Below are 22248 nucleotides of genomic sequence, written 5' to 3' on the forward strand. Positions count from 1 at the left end.
AGTGAAGACAACTCTGGTTTTAGAAACAAAAATTGGGCCATAATTGAATGTAATGTCTCACTCTATCCTCTCTAAGAAGTTACCCTACCCTGTCTCCCCTGATAATCTCTCTACAGCTGGGTGCCTTTTTAAAAATCATATTTGCACTATCCTTAAGGAGATGACACTGGATTGCTGTGCCTTAGGTGTTACCTGCACTTTCTAATCCTCACAGACCTTTTCCAAAGCAAAGAAGGAGAAATCACTGTGCTAGAGCTTGCAACTCAACTGCTGATGCAATTAACATTAATTTCCTGCCCTGAGAAAATGTCTCCATAAGCCAATACTCTTGTATATAACACATTTATATACTCTGCATACACACGTGCATGCAAGTTTATTAACGGCACGTGAATCATTCACTTATGAAGTTTTCCTGCACTAAACAGCAACTTTTATGGGAAAAAAATGAATCATTTCTAGACCATCAGCTGTACCAGAAACTGTCAAAAATTGTAATCTTGGTTTCAATCATGTTACACGTTATACACTTTATTAGTAAGGGATGATGTCACCCACATATACACATATGAACAATATTGCAATTGGAGAACATTCATAAGGAATTTTTCATTTTCTTGTGAAACAAAGAATGGGACACTAACGAAACCAAAATATTACAACAAAAATCTTTGTGATCTTCATGAGAAGGACAAAGACATGAACAGTAAGTAACATGGCTCTTACATAGAAAAACATTTCTTTAAGGAATATTTTTTCCTAATTCATTCTAGTTCATGCATTAACATCACTCCTCCCTCTTCACAGACTTAAGACCAAATGGTGGAGGGGGAGAAATAACATGGGATACAATAACTTTAGCTTGTGGTCTATGAATTAGTAGCTTATAACACTTAAGGCAGTACATTCACTTATTGAAAGACAACAACCGTAAAGGTCACACATACCCATTTGCAAAGGAAAACTCACCAGTTCACAGAACGGAAAATGAAAGCTATAAATGCTTATAGCTTAATGCAATTTCACTTGTCTGTAGGTGCATAAGACAGACTCACAGAATCATTTAGGTTAAAAAAGGCTTTTAAGACCTTCAAGTCCAACCTTTAACCTAGCACTGACAACTCCACCACTAAACCATGTCCCTAAGCACCACACCTACACATCTTTTAAATACCTCCAGGGATGGTGACTCTACCACTCCCCTGAGCACCCACCTCACTACAACCTCCTTTCAGGTAGTTGTAGAGAGCAATAAGGTCTCCCCTCAGCCTCCTTTTCTCCAGACTAAACAACCCCAGTTCCTTCAACACAGGACTTGTGCTCTAAAAGCAAAATAGGTAGTCCAAAGATTTCTCAAAAAGCATTTTTTCATTAGGCAAGGGGCTGGCAGCTCTAAGTACACATTCCAGTGATTGTCTCTGAAACAACGACACGCTATCTTGAACAAAAGAGATGACCAAGAGGATGAAGTTAGGAAAGTCCGATTAACCTGAAATGACTCATATGAATTCTTCCCACTTCTTCCCTTATTCTTTCATCCTCATAAAACATGAGCATTCAGCAACAGAAACAGATATTAAAGACAAGCACCCCTCTACAAAGTAAATTATCCAAAGACTAATCTACCAAGCTGAGGAGGAAGAAAGGTCCCTATTGCAGCAATTCCAGACTATGCCTTATAGGTCTGATATTTTCACATCCAGCCAAGCGAATCGAGGGTTTAAGGCCATATGAGGAATCCTAAATAAAAATGGGTCAACATTCTCTGAGTCTTTCCCACTGAAGTTAGGAAAAGTTAACATGGTCTGGAAGAAACAAAGAAGGACAAAAGTTATTTTAACAGCTGCCTGGGGGGCAGTCCCCTTGCTTAGGCTCACCATTACAGCAGTTCTCTTGCAGCCTCTAGAGGCTTCTCTCAAAGCAATTAGAAAAAAAGCACACTGAAAAGCAAAAGCTGATGCATGGGATTGGGATGCCTCTCCTCACTTGGGTTTCCCACTCCATCCTCGCATAGTTGACACGCAATTCCATTCACTAAATGATCACTTCCTTAAGCAGTTGTGATTTTTAGCCCCCACCTCTACTCTTACTAGAGAGCTGAGCCAGGATCCCAGTGCTGAGAAAGTCAGAAACCCTACTTCCAATTTCAGATGAATGTTTGATTGGGTGGAAATTGTTTAAAACAAAAAAATAAAAGCAAAAAGACCAAAGCCCCAACTACTCTAAACTTATTTCTGCCATGAGCTAGAACCCTTTGACAGACAGATAAGATTATCGCATAAAATACTGACTTGTTCTTTGTTCGCCCTTGTAGTTTTGCCGCTGAGCCTTTTATTTAAACACTATGATTGTCTGGAAAATGCTCACAGGTTTCCAACTTTCAGTCTCCTTTTATAGGGAGAGTATTAAATCCAGGACACAATTAAGCCTTCATTATTAAGAATATTTTCTTTTCAGGAACCCAGCAGGGTTTCCAGCACGCCAAGATCTTGTTTGGACCTTTTCACAGGGTAGCCAAGTAATTTGGCAGAAGATAAAAAACACAAGGAGCCAGAAGGGTTGGAATATTTTTTCAACAATCAGCTACTCGTAACTAAAGGAACTGGAAACTAGCAGTGAGGAAAGAAATTAAAAAATAAGTTTTAAAAGGGAAGAAAACCCCCTCAATCTTCAAATTTGAAGAATGTGTATTGGACATTTCAGAAAGCATTCCAGATACTACCAAAGACTTTCTATTGGACATTTGAAAACAATTCCCCAAAATTGCAAAGATATTCTCTTGTTAAGATTTTTCAACAGCAGAAATACACAGCAACCACGGCCCATGAACATAAATATTTGCTCAATCTGTACTTTGCAAAGAATTTATATATTTTGGCACAGATTATTAACATTTTTCCAAAGGGAAAAGACACCCACTGATATCAAAAGGTGTGAACTTTCACTTTGCTTGCTCAGGCTGAAAATATGCACATCTATTGATGGGACGGCTCATGTCACAAGAAGTCATTAAATGTAAAGCACTGACAACGTAAGCATGTCTACTTCCACTCCTTACTCTTGCCTGCCGTTCAAATACCTATGAGTTACTTTTCCTGTATTCTGCTACCACGCCAGAGGACCCCTCCCGTAGAGCTTGCCTCTCCAGGAGCAGCAGGGTGTGCCCATTGTGTCTGTAGCACTGGACCTGGCAGAAAGACATGGATCCTTTTTGGAAAGGACAGTGCTCCAAACCTGCTTGGCTTATTGTGATATGTACATTGCCATTCAGTCTTCCCATGCTTGAAACATTCATCATACAAAATGTTAAATCAAAATAATCGAGTTTAGAGGCTAAGTTAAGAAAGCTAAGACTACAGGATCCTTTTATATAAAGGAGTTTCTTGAAATCTGCAGAGAAATAAGAAAAAGAAAGTCATTTAACAATACTCATCAAACTGAAAGACTATCTTGGAGCTAAGAAGCTCCCCATAACCAACTGCAATAACTTAATACTTTAAGTAGAATTCCACCTTCTGGATGGCACTACATCCGTGGGAACTCAAAGAGACAGCATCATTGATGGTCCTGAACCTGCAGGCTCAGCTTAAAGACTGTTAAAGCTTAAATGTTTGCAAAAAGTCTGCTAACTCAGGTCTGACTTTTTCAGTAATAGTAGGGCCTCAGTATTATCACAGTGCTATCAATTCTGTAGGTGTGCAGATAGAATACAAGGTAAAGGAGAATACTTGCAGAAACTCTGCAGTGAGAAATCCACAACTTAAATTCAGGTCAATGTAATAACTTCACGAAGTCTGCTGCTTTTGTAGCTAAGATGTGTGATATAAACAGCAAATATTTCAATCAGACAAAGTGAAACATGACTATTTTCCTTCAAGTCACCCCTACAGCTTTTTACAAACTGCAAAAGACAGGATTTAAGTTATACAAGCACAAAAACTTCAAGACGAATTATACAGTTCATAACACAGAAATAAATGCGAAAAAGGATATAACACATTTTCGGATACTCCACAAATATTCAGAGGTTTAATACATAAAATGGAATTTCTTTAGCAGCACTGCTTTAACTCAAGATGAGGCAAGGATCTTCTTTACAAAGTAAAGGCACCAGCTCTTTGTAAACACATACGCCTCTCACTTTAACTGAGAAAGCACTCAAAATATTCCATGGAGGCAACCTGTGTGATAGCGTTCCATCGCCTATAACTACTTCACAGTAAAGATATCAAAGGCCTTTCTCCTCTTTTTTACTGTATTTAATAAAAAATGTTTTTACATCTCTTTATCTAGTGGGAAACTTTAAAGCTCCACAGAAATGTTAAAATAAATCTATAAGATAGTGTTTTCTCTTATCTGCCTTCTGATATCTATCAAGAAGTTTCAAGGCAAAAGAACTGTCAGATGCCAGTATGAAACATGTTTGCAGTCATCTCTTGTTTTCAGTATTGTGCTATAGACAGTATCCCAGAAGGAACCGTTGAACTATATTAAAACTATAGATACATTTTAAAAAAAGAACTTGTGAACAACCTCCAGTTGTGCAGCTACCTACTCTCTGATTCTCAAATGCACTAGCAAAAACTGAACAATAAAAGATTTGATACTTCTGATCACGATGACTGTACTTCAGGATTCCAGCTTTTTTACCAAGTTAGCATCCTGAATGTACATGTCTCCCTAGTGTGGGGACTATTCATACAGTTCCTCACTAATGAAACTGCAGAACTTCAAAACTGTTAAAATAAATATTCCATACAAAGGTGAATTGTTTGCTCTTTGGGCAAAATGAACCAAGCATCTTCATAGTTTCCATCGCACAACTATCATCAATATCACCGAACACATTTTGCTACTCATACACACAAATCCAGTGGTTACACTAAGGAATATTGTTCAGCATCCAACAAAACTTGTGCGTTTCATCTTCTTTCAGCTTTATAAAGCTGACTGAACTTTTAATGTAGTATTTTCGGGTTCTACAGGACTGTCAACTGGTACCTGGAGAGGTGAACAAAAAAGCAGGAAGTAAGCAGTTGTTCAACAGAAGTTATTCTCGCATTCAGTATTCTTTGGTAATTATACTATAGGGGTCTAACCTAATATGTAGTTAACTAGCCAAATCAGGCATTTCTAGAAAGCCCTCTTTTCTCTCCTCTCTGTAATGGAAAAAAAAAAAAACCCAAACCCCACAGAATTGAGTTTCTTAGTTTGAAGTATACATAGATATTTATCACGTGGAGATTAACTTTCAGGTTTTTTTGTCCATTATATTTAAACACAGTACAAACTTGACGATCAAGGTTTTCTATCAAAGGTTTTCTATTGTACTCTATTAACACAGGCAGCAACAAATATTTATGTTAATATCAGAGCAAGGACTCCAGGCTTTTGTTATGTCCTGGCTAATATAAACAAAGCTGTGCAATACCGTAGGCTTATTAACAAGGTGACAACAGAAAACAGGGAAGTCATGGACCACTGCCTACAGTCAGCATGCACACCCCAGAGACAGCCCCAAACCAGACTGGTAAACCCACAGGGTACCATGCTGCACACACACAGCTGCACAGGTTTCAGGTTCAAGTTAGTTCATATAGCACCAGCCTGGAAGTTTCTGAACCTTACGCAAACATTAGTGATGTGCACCCGGTCACAGATGATCAAATGCTGCTACATACGCAAGACACCTATGCCTAAAAAGAAGTGTGACAGAGGACCTTGCAGTATCTGACTCCAAAAAGCTGTTTCATTACCTTGATCCAAATGATCAAAAAACTCAGAGCAGAGAAAAAAAAGTTTCCAATGAAGCCTCATTTCTACTAGTACTTGTGATAATTTGGAAAAGCTGCTGAAACGTGGTCTTGAGACTTCCTGAGAAGCAGAAAGCGCAATGCTCGCTCTTCATCTAAATTCACAGCGTGCTCAGCAAAAGAATGGACCCAGCTCTTCATGTAGCACAGTATAGAAACTGCAGCATGATTTCTGTTCATCAGACATGGACTTCACTTAAAAAGACTGCATTTAAATGGACTGTATTTAAAAAACAAAATGTAACCTATAGCACAGCCTCCTACCCCAATACACAAAAAGGCTTCACAATTTACAATGCTACCTGCAAATATGAAAAAGCAAGATTCAAGCAACAAAATCAGAGAGTAATATTAGCTCCTCTAAAATTCAGGAAAATCTGAAAGCAGAAGGTTTTTCACTTTTTTCCATGGGAGCTAAGGAGAGAAACAGATATTCAGGGGCAGCATCTCAAGTGGCTCTGTTGTTCCAAAACAGCATGGAAACACTCATACTATAAGTTTTTGTCAATTACTCTTTTGCTATTAATGTTATTAAGCCAACAGAAGCCAAGTATTCAAGTACAGTAATGCAATCATGGTAAGAGTCGCCACTTACAGCTTTAACATCCAAATTCATAATCCCCGAATTCACATTATGTCTTCGCAAATCTGATTTTATTAAGGCTGAAACAAAAGAATAAAAAGAGAAAGCTGGTTCACAACTTTGCAGTGACACGTTTCAAGAAAAATGTTTGTACAGTGCAAGCACACAGAAGCTGCTTTCAGCATATATACAAAATACCTGTGCTCACTCTTTTGTAATTTAAAATTACCAACAATTTGAACTTGCTCCTCACGAAGCACAAAAAGACAATAAAAATAGAAGCATTTAAGCCTCGAGTACTTAAAGCAAAGTTTGATGGTTTTAGCGCACTCGGCAAGTTTGTAAGTACCAGCATGTGCAAGTCACTAGTACAGCTTAGGAATACATCAGTGGTTTCTCGCATTTGAAAATCTGCCAACTGTCTCTGTTTATGTATTTCAGATAATAATGGAGATAGACACCTGCCTTGAATTCAAGGCATGACTCAAAACATGGGTGACAGATGGCTGTCCACAGATTAACATCGTCCTTAAAACAAAGGATATGCACACAGCAAGTATTTAAAGAGCAAAACAACAAAAAAAACTTCTTAAATCTTGAATTTATAACTTCTGTCAGCTCAGACAGGAAGCCACATATTTAAAATCCCAGATGCCTGGAACACCTAAAAACTACCCAGAAGAGCACTATCTCAAAAAAACTTCTCATTTTTTACATTAAAGAAAAATCATTACTTACATTTCTGATTAATTACCTGTTAAGATAATGCCCACAAAAATCCAAGCACAAAGAAAGAGGTTTCCTGCACGAGGACTGTAGTCTGTTGTGAGTTTTCCTTGAACCAGCGTAAAGACAATTCCAAATATCTAACAACAAACAAGTCACTTCATCAGGCTCACAGAGAAAAGAATTATCACTTTACCTTGCAAAGTTTCAGGTCACATCTTATAGAAACTGAATTTTAAAATATTAAGACTACAGGAACACAATAGAGACTTAGCAGCAGAGTCCAAAAAAGCCTTCTTAGTTTCAAGCACAGTGGTCTTCCTGAACATTACTTTGCTTGAACAAATAAAATGATACAACCTGTGCCGATGCATTAAGGAGACCCGAGGAAGTGCCTTCAGACTCTGGGTATGTAATTTCCACAGCAAATTCAAACCCAAGCGGGAGATAGCCAGTCATGAAGAACCTGATGATGAGGAGAGGAAAAGGATGACAGATGTGGCCTTCACCTATTATTATGGCTAAGAAAATCAAACATAAACGTGGTATAATGAAGTAACTGGTATTCCAAACTGTTTTCATGACCTAACACGATACTATACTTGCTTTGCCTGCTTTGTTCCCCTGAGCTCATCCAACAATGTTAGCCATACTTCTCTCTTTTTAGGATAAAGATGTTCTAACATATTTGCCCTGTGCCACATAACCACCTGTACTCCATTCCAAACACATGAAGCAACCTTCTCTGACCAGTCCTCAAGCCACTCCATAATTGAAGCCAATAACTTTCAAATTAAAGACATGCAGAAACATCACTGTTTGATCAGCCCAAACAACCACACTGGAAAACAAAAAGAGACCATCAGTATGGAGTGAGGCTGGATGCTGGAATGTCTGCTAGAAGCTGCTGTGGGAGAAGCTGAGGGAACTGAGAGGTGACAGGAAGAGCAGGGCCTTAATGCAGTTGAGGTTGGTTGATTGGTTTACTAACTGGAACTGTCAAGACATTTCTGTCTCTACCTTGACTGCAGTGTCTGGATACAGCACCGTTCCCTCAGTGTCTTATGGGGCTTTAAGATTATGTATCTATAAGAAAAGCTCATGTTTTTCTGAGCAAAGCACCCAGCACATTGCTTGGCTAACAAATCCTAGATTAATCAAAATGAACAGAAGCCAGACTTCGTAGATTTGCTCAGTTAAACTCTAATCACTTATCCACTTGTCAACAGAAAGATTCAGCTTCACTGCAGACAGTTTTTTGAATTGGAACCAAAGTCACCATACAGACTTCTGTTAGGTTTATAAAAACGTTAAATGAAATTCACTGAAAAGTAAGTTACTTTAGATTTACTCTGATGTAGCAGAAGGTGAAACGCTAGTAAACCCTATCTGTACTGTGAGCTAGAGGCACAGGTTTAGAGCATGGCCACATAATATACAGTAGAATAATTTAGTTAAAACAGTTAAATATTGTTTCTGAACAGAACCACAGTAAGTCTTCTAGTCCTCTTTAATTGCTCACCCAAGTACTCCTCCAGTGATGAACACTATTATAAGGTATCCGAGGTCCAGGGTAAAAGTAAATACCAGCAACCCAATGAAAGACAGAATGTAGACAATCAAAGTAGTTTGCCTAAAACCCAACCAAGAAAAAAAAAACAACAACATTGTTAACCTAAGGTCATGGCACATCGCTGAAGCATGGAAGAGTAACATAAATATTACTTATTCTCTAACAACTGACATTCCACAGCTATAAAATTTGCTTCACATAATTCTGACTCAAACGTGTCATGCAATAAGAACATATCCCTTCCCAAACTCTCTACTACCTCGGTTACACAGCTGCTTCACTCATGGCTAAAAAGACTTACTCAGACTCTCAAAGGGTGGACAATCACAGCAGACGCTATTACCTTAAGACTATTTCATTTCTCCACTATGTTGTACCTCTTGGCCAATCTGCAAGCACTGCCCATTATGCAGAATATCAGTACATCAGCAGCCAAACTGAACACTATTAGCAATAAAAGTCAACCTAAAAGGCAACTCAAACAAATCTCATTACAATGTTCTGTTTATTTTAAATCTGGAGTAAGGGACGTCATATCACTTACTTATAGGCCAAAACACACACCCCAATCTACAGCATTAACATCCATTAGGTTTCTAGAGCTCTTGCACATAATGTACCAAGAGTCACAGGGGAGAACTACTCCACTGCAAGCAGTGCTCCAGGGCACTGCTCACTTCTGGGGAGCACCACACAATGGCTGCAGGACCCTAGAGCTCCTACCCCAGAATGGAGTTCTGCTCCATGATCACCCCACGAATTAAAGCAAATGTTATGCTTCCTAATACCAGGAGTAGTATTAAAAAAAAAAAAAAAAAGATAAAATCCATCAACTGTCCATTTTACAAACCAATGCAGAGTAGGTTTTTGAGCCTTTACACTTTTCTAGCAGAAGGAACCCACTGGGCTACCTGACCACTGTATGTAGGATGTACAATTCTTTCCTTGTTAGCCTTAGACTCATGAAGAGACAGGAGTTGATGAAAAACCTCTTTGCACCCTTCTCTGTCATTTCTTTTAGCCAAGAACCAGTAAGAGTCTCAAGCATTTACTGTAGCCTCAGAAGCTAAGCTCCATCAAGGCTGCTAAAAGATCAGGGATGAACTGTATTTTATCATCAGTTCACTTCAGCCCTTACATTGCATTATTTTTCTAAAGCAATTGCACCACTCTCCTACCCCTAAACCCATACATGCCTACCCACACTTACTTGTATGTTTTAGTGTAATCCAGCCACAAACCACAAATAATCGAACCCACCATTCCTGCCACCACCAGTGTCAAGCCAATTCTCCCAGCGTTCACTTCTTCTCCCTTTCAACAAATATTTATATGGTGCTCATTAATAACTTGCTTCCACTCAGAGTCAAGTTCAGACCTCTTGGCAGTCATAAGCGCAAACAAACATTCCTATGATTCCCATAGCTGTACGGTGCAGGGGGGTATAAAGGAACATTTGAGCGCACATAGCACCTACATAATAATAAACATCACCTCTGACAATGTACAGTAAACAAAAAATACAAAGAAGATCCAAGAAACTTACCTCATAATGAGTTACTATCATCTGGTTTAATAATGTGGAGACAGAATAAAATGCCCCAGTCATAATACCTGCAGTACCAAAAGAAGAGCTCCAGTCATTCCACGTGTGGCCACATAAATCTGCTAGCCCAATGAGTTAATCTTCCGATAATTAAGACTCATATCAAAGGCAAAACCTTTTATCTGCCAGGCAAGATCTCTTCACCAGACCTACAAATGGTACTTTGAATTCTGTCGGATTTTCTGGCACTGGCTGCCGGATAAGTAAAAGTTTGACAGTCCCTCCTCCATAAACAATCACCACAACTACAATTCAATGTGCTATCGACATACATTCAACTGTTCTGCCAGGCCACAGCCAGACACCATCACTTACCATAACTGATCAGCAAAAGTACAAATGGAATATTTTTGAACAAGTTGATAATCGACTTCTTGTAGGAGTAATCCTCGGGAGGCACAGCTAGCAGGACTGCTTGAGAGTGACTAGGAGGGTATTTAGGCTTTTCTTCAAACACTGCAGAAGAAGAAGAAGGAACAATCCTTATTTGTCTTTACCAGACTAATGCTTTTTATTCTTGAAGTGTTTCACTTTGATGTATTTCAAAAGATTAACTTTAGCGTTTTAACACTTAAGTGAAAGAAATATTCTAGATTTTCTCATGGACGAATAAAGTCACAGTCACAAAGGATATGCTAATTATTTGGCCACGTCTCATTGCTACCAACATATGGTCAAAGACAGACTTCATCTGCAAGGTCTCTAGACCTTCATATTTGAACTGTAAGAATAACAGAGAGAAATCATATTGTATCATAATGCTCCTGCGACTAGTAGAAAAAAGCCTAAGTGAGCTGCATATCCTGGTCAGGGCTGTTCCACGTGAAGCACGACACACACTAAACTGGTTGTTGCTTAATCCCAGCACAACACATAGTCAAGCACCAGTAAATCTGAAAATGTAACTTCAACTACTCTGAGTGAAATCAGATGGTCAAAGTGAAATGCTGTAAACGCTCCCTATGGACAACATTTAAACTACAAGAATAGAACACTTACCAACTCCTGTTAAGAAGAACAAAAGTGTGGACACCATTGCTGTTCCGTAGAACATGATGCTGATGTTATGTGCCATTAAATTGATATCATTAGGTGTATTTGGAACCAAAACAGGTGGCAACAAAAAGCCAATTGCAGTGCCAAGCTGTAAAGCACGAAAAGAAAATAAAATCTTATTTCCCTGTGAATAAAAAAATTAACAGAAGTTCAAAGCTTTACCAGGTAGAATTCAGAATTTATATCGTAATACATACTATTAAATCTATGAAGGAAAAGTGTTCCTTTAGTATCATACTTCTGAGCCATTTGGTCTCAATGATATTTCACAATCGGGTCTTCCATAATCAAGTTTTAACCTTGTCATTGCTAAATTAAAGTACAATACTACACTGTACACAGTATATAGCACATTTAACAACTAAGCATTAAGGATGGGGTTTTTTTTCCAGAAGAATCTTTCAGGGGAAAATACTGTGCACGCACATACATTTTTAATGGTCATCCTGCATCTGAAGACCTAGAGATGTCAGAAGACTCACTCCAGCTACTCTTGCAGAAACACTCCTCTCTTTTTCTCAATCAAAATGCTTCACAATTCTGCCACTACAGTAACAAAAGACTGCCATGAAAGTCTATTCCAGAACCGACAGAGCAGATAAGAGCAAGAAAAAGAGAACATCCTTATTAAGAAACACAAACCCAGAACCTACACCTGCAAGCGTTGTTAAGGAAATAAAGAAAAATCACAAAATAAAGGAGTAGTAGGTTTGTATCTGGAGTCAATTCCAGCGTAGCAATTGATTTTGTATTAAAAAGAGAAAAAAACAAGGACTGAAGTTTTGGGTATATATAAAGCATTGTAAAACATAAAGGAACAACAGTCTTGGACTACTTTCCAATTAATCTCTGTTGCTCCTTCAGAACTGAACTACATTTTGAAGTGTTAGAACAGTTTTTCTTTCTTTTTTTTTTTTAAAGGAAGAAAATGTGCATCTGCTTCAGGTAAAAAAATTAAAATAAACAGAGTGTCAAAGACTGTTACAGTAACAAGTCCAACACTCAGAAAGTACTCAAATTAAAGGTGTGCCAATGTGCTCACAAAGCGCCCTTTGTGCATGTGCCCTATGAGGGTTTTTCCGCTTTTTTTTTTTTCCCACAGACCATCAGATTTGCACAGTTTCTAGTGCTCACCTGAAGATTCTGTCTCTTTTTATCCTCACCCTTTGGTATAAGAATGCTACAAACACGAACTGAGTATGCAATTACTCTTTTTGTTAAAATATGGGGTTTCTTCCCTAATGTGAGCCAATACAGTACCCACAGTATTCCAAGTCAAGAGATCATTTCTCACCTTCTGTATCTAGATAGGGTAAGGTCAGAAGGATCGAGAGTTCCTATGACTCTGGTATGTCCAGTTTAAGATGCTAAATATTTGTGGAAATCTGGCTCTCCCCTTGACAGGTACGTCACTGCATTGCCAGTGACTGCTGTTTCAATTGCAAAAGATCAGCATCTCAAGGGATAATAGGTGCGATCTGATTTTTTATAGCCACTCTATCCCCCCCGCCTGTGGTCGCAGCGCTGTTTGCTGTCGCTTTGAAGTTATGCAAAGTATCTGATAAGAAGTAGGACGACCAACAGCCCCGTTGGTTATAGGAACCCGATTCTGTCGCATAGTTCACCTTCTGCAATTAAACAAGTCCAGCAAGACCATATCGTAACGTGAATGCGGAAGTGAACTGCACTGGGACAGAGTAATAACATTACTTCTTAGTGCCTGATTAGCAATTTCATTACTCTTTCAATCTAGCTTTTAAGAGGTTTTTTTAACAAAGCAAAAAATTGTTTGACACCATTAAGGGTCACAAGCAGGAATGGGATCTTAAGACCTACCTAGCAGGCTGCAACACATATTAAGCCATTATCCTTCATGCAGGACTGCTGGAGGAAGATGAAACACACTTTGTAAATGCATTTTGCAGGTATTTCCCTGGCAGAGGACCACCAAGCATGGTGGTACGCCAAGATCAATGCTGGCTTCTGGAGAAATAACTAAGGTTTATTTTGTTCCCACCTGTGCTCTTGTCTTCCTTCTTCATCTTTCTCCTGGTTCCTATCCACACAATCCCTGTGCTCCTGCCCCTGTTCTTCTCCACTTCAACCCTAGCATTTCAGCATCTGAGCATTTCAGACTCCTGGCTGGATCCTTGGCATTGTACTGCAGCACAGAAACCCCAGTAACTCTTTGCTACTGGGAGGACTGGTCCACGTCAGGAAGAGTGGAAAGTTAGTGCCAAAGAAACCTTTAGCCTAATTCCAGGATGCAGATTTTTGCTCAAATGCAAAAACAACCAAGCAACAACCCCAAAAGTCTTCAGTCCAAACGGGACAGCTGACTTGTCCCGTGGAAGACTCAACACAAAAAAAATTGTTTCAGAAAAGAATTTAGAAAACTGCAGATAGGCAGAAGATAAGGACCAACCCTAAATGTAAATACGTAACGCTAATATTACTGCTGTAATAATCCAAAGTGCACAAACATAAAATCATTAAACTTGCATGAGGGAAAACAAAACCCTCGTTACCTTAATCAAACTGTACCTATGACCCTCTGCCAGTGATGTTGATGGGAATCTTAACATTTTGTTGCCACAAATAAGCACAGACAGTGGCAGGAGGCAAGAACAAGGGCGTTGCAGGGCAAACCACTTCTTGGAGAACGTTTTTCACCACTTAACTTACTTTCAAACCCACGCCACGCCAAACTGTAAGTAAGCTCCCTTCTCCAAAGCCTCACAGAATCCCTGCCCACGGCAAGGGGGTCGGAACCAGATGATCTTGAAGGTCCCTTTCAACCCAAACTATTCTATGATTTGGAACTGTTCACAAAGGCTTGTAGCGATAGGACTGGTGGCAATGGCTCTAAACTGGAAAGGGGCAGATTTAGACTAGACATAAGGAAAAATTTCTTCACCATGAGAGTGGTGAGGCACTGCCACAAGTTGCGCGGGGAAGCTGTGGATGCCCCATCCCTGGAGGTGTTCAAGGCCAGGTTGGATGGGGCCTTGGGCAGCCTGATCTAGTGGGACGTGCCCCTGCCCATGGCAGGGGGACTGGAACTGGATGATCTTTAAGGTCCCTTCCAACCCAAACTATTCTGTGATTCTATGATATATACACATATTTGTATATATACTTACATACGTACACATATCTGTGTATATACAAGTATATAGATGAGTATATATGTATGTATATACAAGTACGTATATATACACACGACACCTGTGTATATATATATATATAACCAGTATATACTTATATATATATATATATTTATATATACACAGACCCCTGTCCACTACTAAACCTAAGCACCTTGTCTTCTAAACACCTCCAAGGATGGGGACTCAACCACCTCTTCCAGTGCTTGACAACCCTTTTAGTGAAGAGATTTTCTCTAATGTCCAGTCTGAACCTCCCCTGCTGCAACTTGAGGCCGTTTGCTCTTGTTGGATCATATCTTAGACGGGAGAAGAGACCGAGACCCACCTCCCCACGCCCTCTCCCCTACCTGGTTGCCCAGCACAGCCACGGCGCAGGCGGTGGAGACCTCGGTGGGTCCGAACCAGACGGAAGCGATGCGAGAAGGCAGCCCCAGGATGAAGACCTGCGCGACGGCGCAGACGGCCTGTGCGGCCAGGGTGAGGGGGTACCTGCCGGGGGCGATGCTGGCGCACTTGGTCCAAGCCCCCAGCGCGTTGAGCCCCGCGCCCAGCAGCGCCGTGAGCCGCAGCCCCCGCGCGTCCAGCAGCCAGGTGGCCGGCAGGATGAGCGGCACGTAGGCGACCATGTAGACCATGGAGAGCCAGTCTATCTCCGTGAAGGAGACGCCGTAGAAGCCGGAGAACACGTTGCTGAGGATGCTGTACTGGATCCACTGGAAGGCGTTCACCAGCGAGTAGCAGCTGAACACAGCCAGCACCGCCAGGCGCCGCCGCGATAGGCGCGTCTCCGGCAGCATCGCCTCGCCCTCCTCCCGCACCGCCCGCGCCTCCCGCGCCTCCGCCGCCCGCTCCCCGCTCCCCGCCGCCTCCTTGCCGGGGAGGAACCCGTTGCAGCGCTGCACAGCGCCCGCCGGCATCTCCCCGCTCTCCCCCTCCTCTTCTTCCTCCTCTCCTTCCTCCACCATCTCGGCCGTCTCCCCACCCAGCTTCCCCGGTGGCAGCGCGCTCTGCACAAGGTCACCGCCTCCCGCTCCGGCACCGAGACCACGCCGGCACCGCCCCGGGCGGAGCGAGGAGGGAGGCGGAGCCGGGGGGAGGCGGGACAGCGGGGAGGGGCGGGGGGAGCGGGGAGGGGGGCGGGTACAGGGGCTGCGGGGTGGTTCATTGTAGACGTATGTGTCGACGAATGAATGGATGTGTATACAAGTATATTTACTTACATATGTACACATATCTGTGTAGAGGTGTATGTATATACAAGTGTATATCTACAAGTAGATATATACATGTATGTATATATGTATGTATATTTTAATATACACAGATATGTGTATATATGTAAGTATATATACAGATATGTGTACATATAAAAGTATATATACAGATATGCTTATATATGTATGTGTATATGTACAGGTAGATATATATATGTATGTATATACTTGAATATGTACGGATATGTGTGTATATACATATGTATATGCGTGTATATATACAGAGATGTGTGTATATATGTATATACATATACATATATACAAGTATATGCATAGATATACTTGTATATGCACAGATGTGTATATATACAAGTATATATACATATATACTGGAATCTTTGGCCTAAGAAGGATATAGAGCTGTTGGAATGGGTCCAGAGGAGGGCTACAAAGGTGATCTACAAGTAGATATATACATGTCTGTATATATGTATGTATATTTTAATATACACAGATATGTGTATATATGTAAGTATATATACAGATATGTGTACATATAAAAGTATATATACAGATATGCTTACATATGTATGTGTATATATACAGGTAGATATATATATGTATGTATATACTTGAATATATACAGATATGTGTGTATATATATGTATATGCGTGTATATATACAGAGATGTGTGTATATATGTATATACATATACATATACATATACATATATACAAGTATATGTATAGATATACTTGTATATGCACAGATGTGTATATATACAAGTATATATACATATATACTGGAACCCTCGGCCTAAGAAGGATATGGAGCTGTTGGAATGGGTCCAGAGGAGGCTACAAAGGTGATCAGAGGCCTGGGGTACCTGTGCTATGAGGACAGGCTGAGAGAGTTGGGGTTGTTCAGCCTGGAAAAGAGAAGGGTCCGATGAGACCCTATAGCTTCCTTCCAGTACCTGAAGGGGCTACACGAAATCTGGGGAGGGACTATTCGCAAAGGCTTGTACTGATAGGACTAGGGGGAATGGGTATGAACTGGAGAGGGGCAGATTTAGACTAGACATAAGGAAGAATTTCTTCACCGTGAGAGTGGTGAGGCACTGGCACAGGTTGCCCAGGGAAGGTGTGGATGCTCCACACCTGGAGGTGTTCAAGGACAGGTTGTATGGGGCCTTGGGCAGCCTGGTGTAGTGGGAGGTGTCCCTGCCTGTGGCGAGGGGTTGGACTGGATGATCTTTTAGGACCCTTTCAACGCAAACACTTCTATGATTCTATGATGTGTATATATATGTATGTGTATGCTTGTATATATACAGATATGTGTGTGTATATGTGTATGTATATACTTTTCTATACACAGATATGTGTACATATACAAGTATATATCTAGATATGTGTATATATATATGCATGTATATCATAGAAAAACTTTCTAAGATATGATCTAAATCTCCCCTCTTTCAGCTTAAAACCTTTACCCCCCCATCCTATCAGCGCATACTCTGATAAAGAGCACCTTCCCAGGTTTTCTGTAGCCCCCCTTTAAGTACTACCAGGCCTCTACAAGGTTTCCCCTGGATTATTCTCCTCTCCAGGCTGAACAACCTCAACCTTCTCAGCCTGTCCTCATGTAGCAGGTGCTCCAGCCCTATGATCTTCTTCATGTCCCTGCTCTGGACTTGCTTTAACAAATCCATGTCCTTCCTGTTCATTTCTGGGCTACGGAACTAAACACAGTACTCCAGGTGGGGTCTCTCAAGAGCAGAGAAGAGGGCCCAAATCACCTCCCTTGATCTGCTGGTCACACTTCTTTTGATACAGCCCGAGATACCGTTGGCTTTCTGGGCTGCAAGTGCACATATATGTGTACACACACACACTTCTTGCAGCCTTTTACACTGAACCTACGAGGGTTGTCCGTGTGGGTGACTGAGAACCGTACAGAGACAGGAATGATGTAAATCATCCCCACAACGTCCCCATGGAAGAAGCAGCACAATCTAATTCCTGTCACCCCTTTCTTGGCTGCGTGTCCCACACAGGCGTGGCCAAGGGCTCACAGAGCTGTGCACGGACAGCTCGTCCCCCACCAGCCTTGCATAGGGCACGCCACAGGCTGCATCGGCTGTACCAATCCCAGGATTTTCAGGGAAAATTTCTGGCCTCCCCTTATGATAGTTAGATTAGTCTCTTCGCAGTGTTGGTGCAGAGAAATGTACTGAAGTGATAGGAGACGGATGGGCAGAGGCAGAGGCCTGGATTGCAGTGGAAGGTGGCCAGGACGCGAGCATTGCAAGGGCATGCGCATCCACACCAGCCCTTCATTGTCGCTGGAGCCGCAGGCAAAACATTCCTTGTTTCCACTCAGTCTCTGAAATTTGATTTGACACATACCCCAGAAAACTGTCTGTCTGGCTCATGTGTGGAGGCGGTTAGAGATCACTTCAGTAAGCAATCTTCCTTCCAACCCTGCTTAGGTTGCTCAGCAGCAGTGTCTGGCAGCCCCCATCACCGTTTGTAATTCTGCTGCTGCAGACACCCTGCCCTAATAAAAAGACAGATTGTTCTCCAAGGAGTATTAGGAAAATAAAGAAATATTTGTTAACGACATTAGAAATATTTTACTGGCATCTGTGAGAAATCGTTTGGTGTGGGTTCAGCAAATAATGCTCCATTGTTCAGGGATGTGGTAGAGCCTAATCAGAGCTGTGTCTGTGTGGTAGGTGTGATACAAGAAGTAGTTACTATTACTAAAAGTGGAATATTTTTTGTTTAAGCTAAAGCATAACTAAGTTTCATTTAAGTAATTGTGTTCCTTGAAAGTCAGACAGAAAGTCTCTCAGAGAGCATGTTTCCTTTTAGACATGTTTTTTCCAGACTCTTCATTCTTTGAAAATGATAATGTCTTGTGTGAAGTATAATATGTGCTGAACAGATGTCTCTCCTTCTGTGATCACCTCTATTTGGGGTTTTATTCCTATCTCAAAACCAAGCTCAGGCAGTGACCTGGACCCAGCTCCAAATCAGCAAGAGTTTTGGCTATTGTGAAGTCTCAGAATAACATTAAAATTAGACCTTGGAAAGTAATAGAATATGCACAAGATTTCTGGGGAAAATTATCCATATGAGTGTAAGTGGGAAACATATTCTGTCCCCAGCCCTTGTCTCATTGCACATGGTGGATGGAGATCATTCCCGCATGTTGCCCAGGCCTGATAAAGGATGCTTGCTTTCTAAAACTCCAAAACGAGTCTTAGAGAGTTTATTTGCTGGCGTTTTCAATATCAGATGTACCTAGCCACTGGTCTGAAGTTCCTTCACTAATTATGAGTTGGTATTTTACTCAAGATCAGGTAATCGGTATAACCACATTTCCTGACTTTATTTACAGCATGAATATGAGCACATGCTTCACAATATTATTTGGCCATGTTTGCTTTCCCTGTGCACTTAGCTGAGCAATAGTAGTGATGCTTGCAGGCACCATGGATTTTAGAGACTACTGGAAGTGAATTGTGAATTTACAGATATGTTTTAGAAACCTGCTTTCTAAAAGTAAAGTTACTTTGTCAGATTCAGGCCCGTCTTGCCTCTTTCATTCACACCAAGAAAAAGCCTGGTTGATTTCTACTTTTCCTGTGAAAAACCATAAGCTGGCTAAATTCTTCTGAATTCCTCTTCACAGTTCGAATGCTGTGCACTGTGGCAACAAAGCCTTTTTTAAAACAGGACCTAAAGAGGAAGAAGTGTAGTGGAAACTGAAACAAACGTTATCAAAGCAACAGAATAGCTGGCTTTCACTTTAGGAACATGTATCTGTATTACACATTGGTAGAAATATGCTGAAAGCACACCTCAGACTGTTGTCTACCCTAGCACTCCCGGCAGCATCTACTCGTGGTCACTGGATCCCAGTCATCCACACTGCTGAACAGCACAGCAACCTCTGGTACAGGCTGTGGGTTGGCCTTGGGACCTGGGGAAGGACCATGACACTTGGGTTGTATAGATGTAGCATTAGCATCCTAAACAACACTTGTTCTTTTGAAAGAAAAGGTAAATATTGATCTATGACTGCTTTCATTGAATGTTCCCCCTCCTCCCCTCAGCTATTGAATTTTGGATGACCTTGATGTCCATGCAAAGATAACTTTTACTCCTGGAAGGCTTTGTCCTTCTCTCGTTCTTCCTTTTCCTACTGTTACACCCTTGGCTCCATACAGCAGGCAGAGCTGCTGCCACCTAATACCATCAGCGAAAGGATTGAATCCAGCCTGTTCCAGAGTGGCTGGCACACCTCGGGTTTCACTGCCACAGAGTCCACAAAGCATTGTCTTCTGCATTCACCTGACCATGCAGCACACAGAGCATCATCTGCTTCCTGCAGAGATCCTGCATGGAAGAGAAAAATAGACATTAGGGAACTGCAGAGAAAAAGAGGCTAAGCCTGGCAGTGGAAGGAGCAGCTGGATGAATTCTAACTCCCATAGGGAGAGTAGACTTTTTCCAGAAAGAAGTAACTTTATTTACAACAGATCAACACAAAACCAAGTCAACCTTTGCTACAGCTGCACTGATCTCAGTGAGTTAAAACCAGGTTTTGATAAGGTATGGTCAATAGAATTCCACCCTTGGGAACATTTGTCTCCGGAAGTGCCTTCTTAAACAAAAAAGGAGTAGGCAAAGCAAATTGACAGCATCAAGGCAAAGCTTTGATCCTTCTCTCTTGACATTTCATAGGCTTCACAACTATTACTTCTGATTTACACCCATGTTTATAAGAAGAAGGGCCAAGGATGTAGTTGCCCAGTGAGAAACATACATTGCAAGATTTGACTTAAAACGTGCCTCCTCAGATTTTCATGGACAATTTATTAAGCTAAAACCAGACCAGAAATGTCAAGGTTTACAGCATAAGTTTAGCTTAAAACTGTCACTGTTCCTTTTCACTCTACTGTCTAACTGAAAATTTAGGCTCTACTGAATATTCTGATTAATGATAGAACCAGAAATTGCTCATGTATATCCACATGCTAGCAAAGTTGTTTTCCTGAATACTGTAAAAAGGCCAAAATATACTTTCTGTATCAGGCAGTCACTGTGAAGTACCTTATACTAATTTACAGCAATTATTTTCTTGTGCCCAAACTCCAGAAGTCAGGCAGAGGCTGAGCACTCATATTTTTTAAAAAGCGGTGAGAAATGCAGTATCTTTATTTGTAGTGGTAATATTGTTCCTCCTGTAGCGTATATTCCATTGAAAGAACAAGATGTTTTCATAACTATTTCCAAACTTTAATTTTATCTTGCAGATGGTGCCAACTTTGTGCAAAAAACAGCTCAGGAGATCTCTCTTTGTTTCAGTCCAGGGCATTTAACAAAATAAGTGAAACCCAGGTATGAAGTGCTGCTTTCAGGGTGTAATTAATTAGCTTTCTGACTCTCCTAGCTGGATTTCTTCAGTGATTCTATTTCCTAGCTTTGTCCTTCTTCCAAACCTCAAAACGGTATCTAAACTGCTAAAAACCAAAAAAATTCACAAGTCAATCCATCTTTGTAAATCTTCAGCCAAGGTTTGGAGCCTGAAATTAACAATGTAGAATGTTGCCAAAATATCAACACTTCTAAAATAAAACTAGAGTTTTTATGGACAGCAGTCACACAGTTCAGATTTCCAGATTTCCAGATTTTCTTCTTGTAATATTTAGCTCATTGAAAATATTGATTTTCAATGCAAAAGTTGATCTCTCAATGCAGAGGAACCCCACATGGCTGAAGTGCACCATGTACTTGTCTTCCAAATTGTTTAAACCAGAAAACTACAGCAGGTTGAGGAAGAGATTTCATAACAAAAGATCTGAAGTTCCAGCTGAGCTAGAAATGAACTATTTTAGCAGGATATTAAACAAACCTCAATAAGCTGGACTTGAAACAAAATATAGTCAGTTGTTTAAAATTCTTGATTGAAAGCTATTAGAGAATACAGGGGAAAATGTAAACATCCTCTTCCTCCTATGCAGTCCTCATTCCAACAATATTTGTCAACTCTTCCCACAAGATAGAATCATAGAATCACTAGGTTGGAAGTGACCCACTAGGTCATCGAGTCCAACCATAAAGCCATAATCCCATTCAGAGAAGGAACATTTGCAACACAAGGTCTGGCCACGTCAATTTTGGTATACAACTGCTTACAGCTGACATGTTTGCTAATGACCTGGGTTCAATTTTTGGTGCACTGACAGGCATAAGGAAATATTGTCATAGAATCGTAAAATCATAGAATCGTTTGGGTCAGAAAGGACCTTAAAGACCATCCAGTTCCAACTTCCCCGGCAGGGGCAGGGACACCTTCCACTGGGTCAGGCTGCTCAATGTCTCATCCAGCCCAGCCTTGAATACCTCCAGAGATGTGGCATTCATGACTTGTCTGGGCAACATGTGAATGAATTCAGTTGGTAAAGTTTATTGTGTTCTTATTCATTG

The 22248-nt window shown here is 40.8% G+C and overlaps 1 protein-coding gene across 2 annotated transcripts; it reads right to left on the reverse strand.

The window, feature by feature from the left end:
• Window positions 1–3999: 3999 nt before the first annotated feature.
• FLVCR1 (FLVCR heme transporter 1) lies at window positions 4000–15510 on the reverse strand. 2 transcript variants are annotated; one of them, XM_054063405.1, is made up of 11 exons: window positions 14875–15510; window positions 11301–11445; window positions 10617–10757; window positions 10242–10309; window positions 9906–10009; window positions 8645–8755; window positions 7483–7588; window positions 7151–7262; window positions 6409–6476; window positions 5757–5874; window positions 4000–5001 (listed from the first exon to the last, which is right to left on the reverse strand). In XM_054063405.1, exons 1-11 carry the CDS (start codon window positions 15490–15492, stop codon window positions 4991–4993), a joined length of 1602 nt encoding a protein of 533 aa, XP_053919380.1. In that variant the 5' UTR covers window positions 15493–15510; the 3' UTR covers window positions 4000–4990. The 2 variants fall into 2 exon arrangements, with proteins under 2 accessions (XP_053919380.1, XP_009557806.2); XM_009559511.2 differs by lacking the exon at window positions 5757–5874 and having other exon boundaries at window positions 14875–15507.
• Between the last annotated feature and the right edge of the window lie 6738 nt (window positions 15511–22248).

The sequence above is a fragment of the Cuculus canorus genome, chromosome 3, assembly GCF_017976375.1.
Source record: "Cuculus canorus isolate bCucCan1 chromosome 3, bCucCan1.pri, whole genome shotgun sequence".
In the NCBI taxonomy this organism is placed as follows: domain Eukaryota; kingdom Metazoa; phylum Chordata; class Aves; order Cuculiformes; family Cuculidae; genus Cuculus; species Cuculus canorus.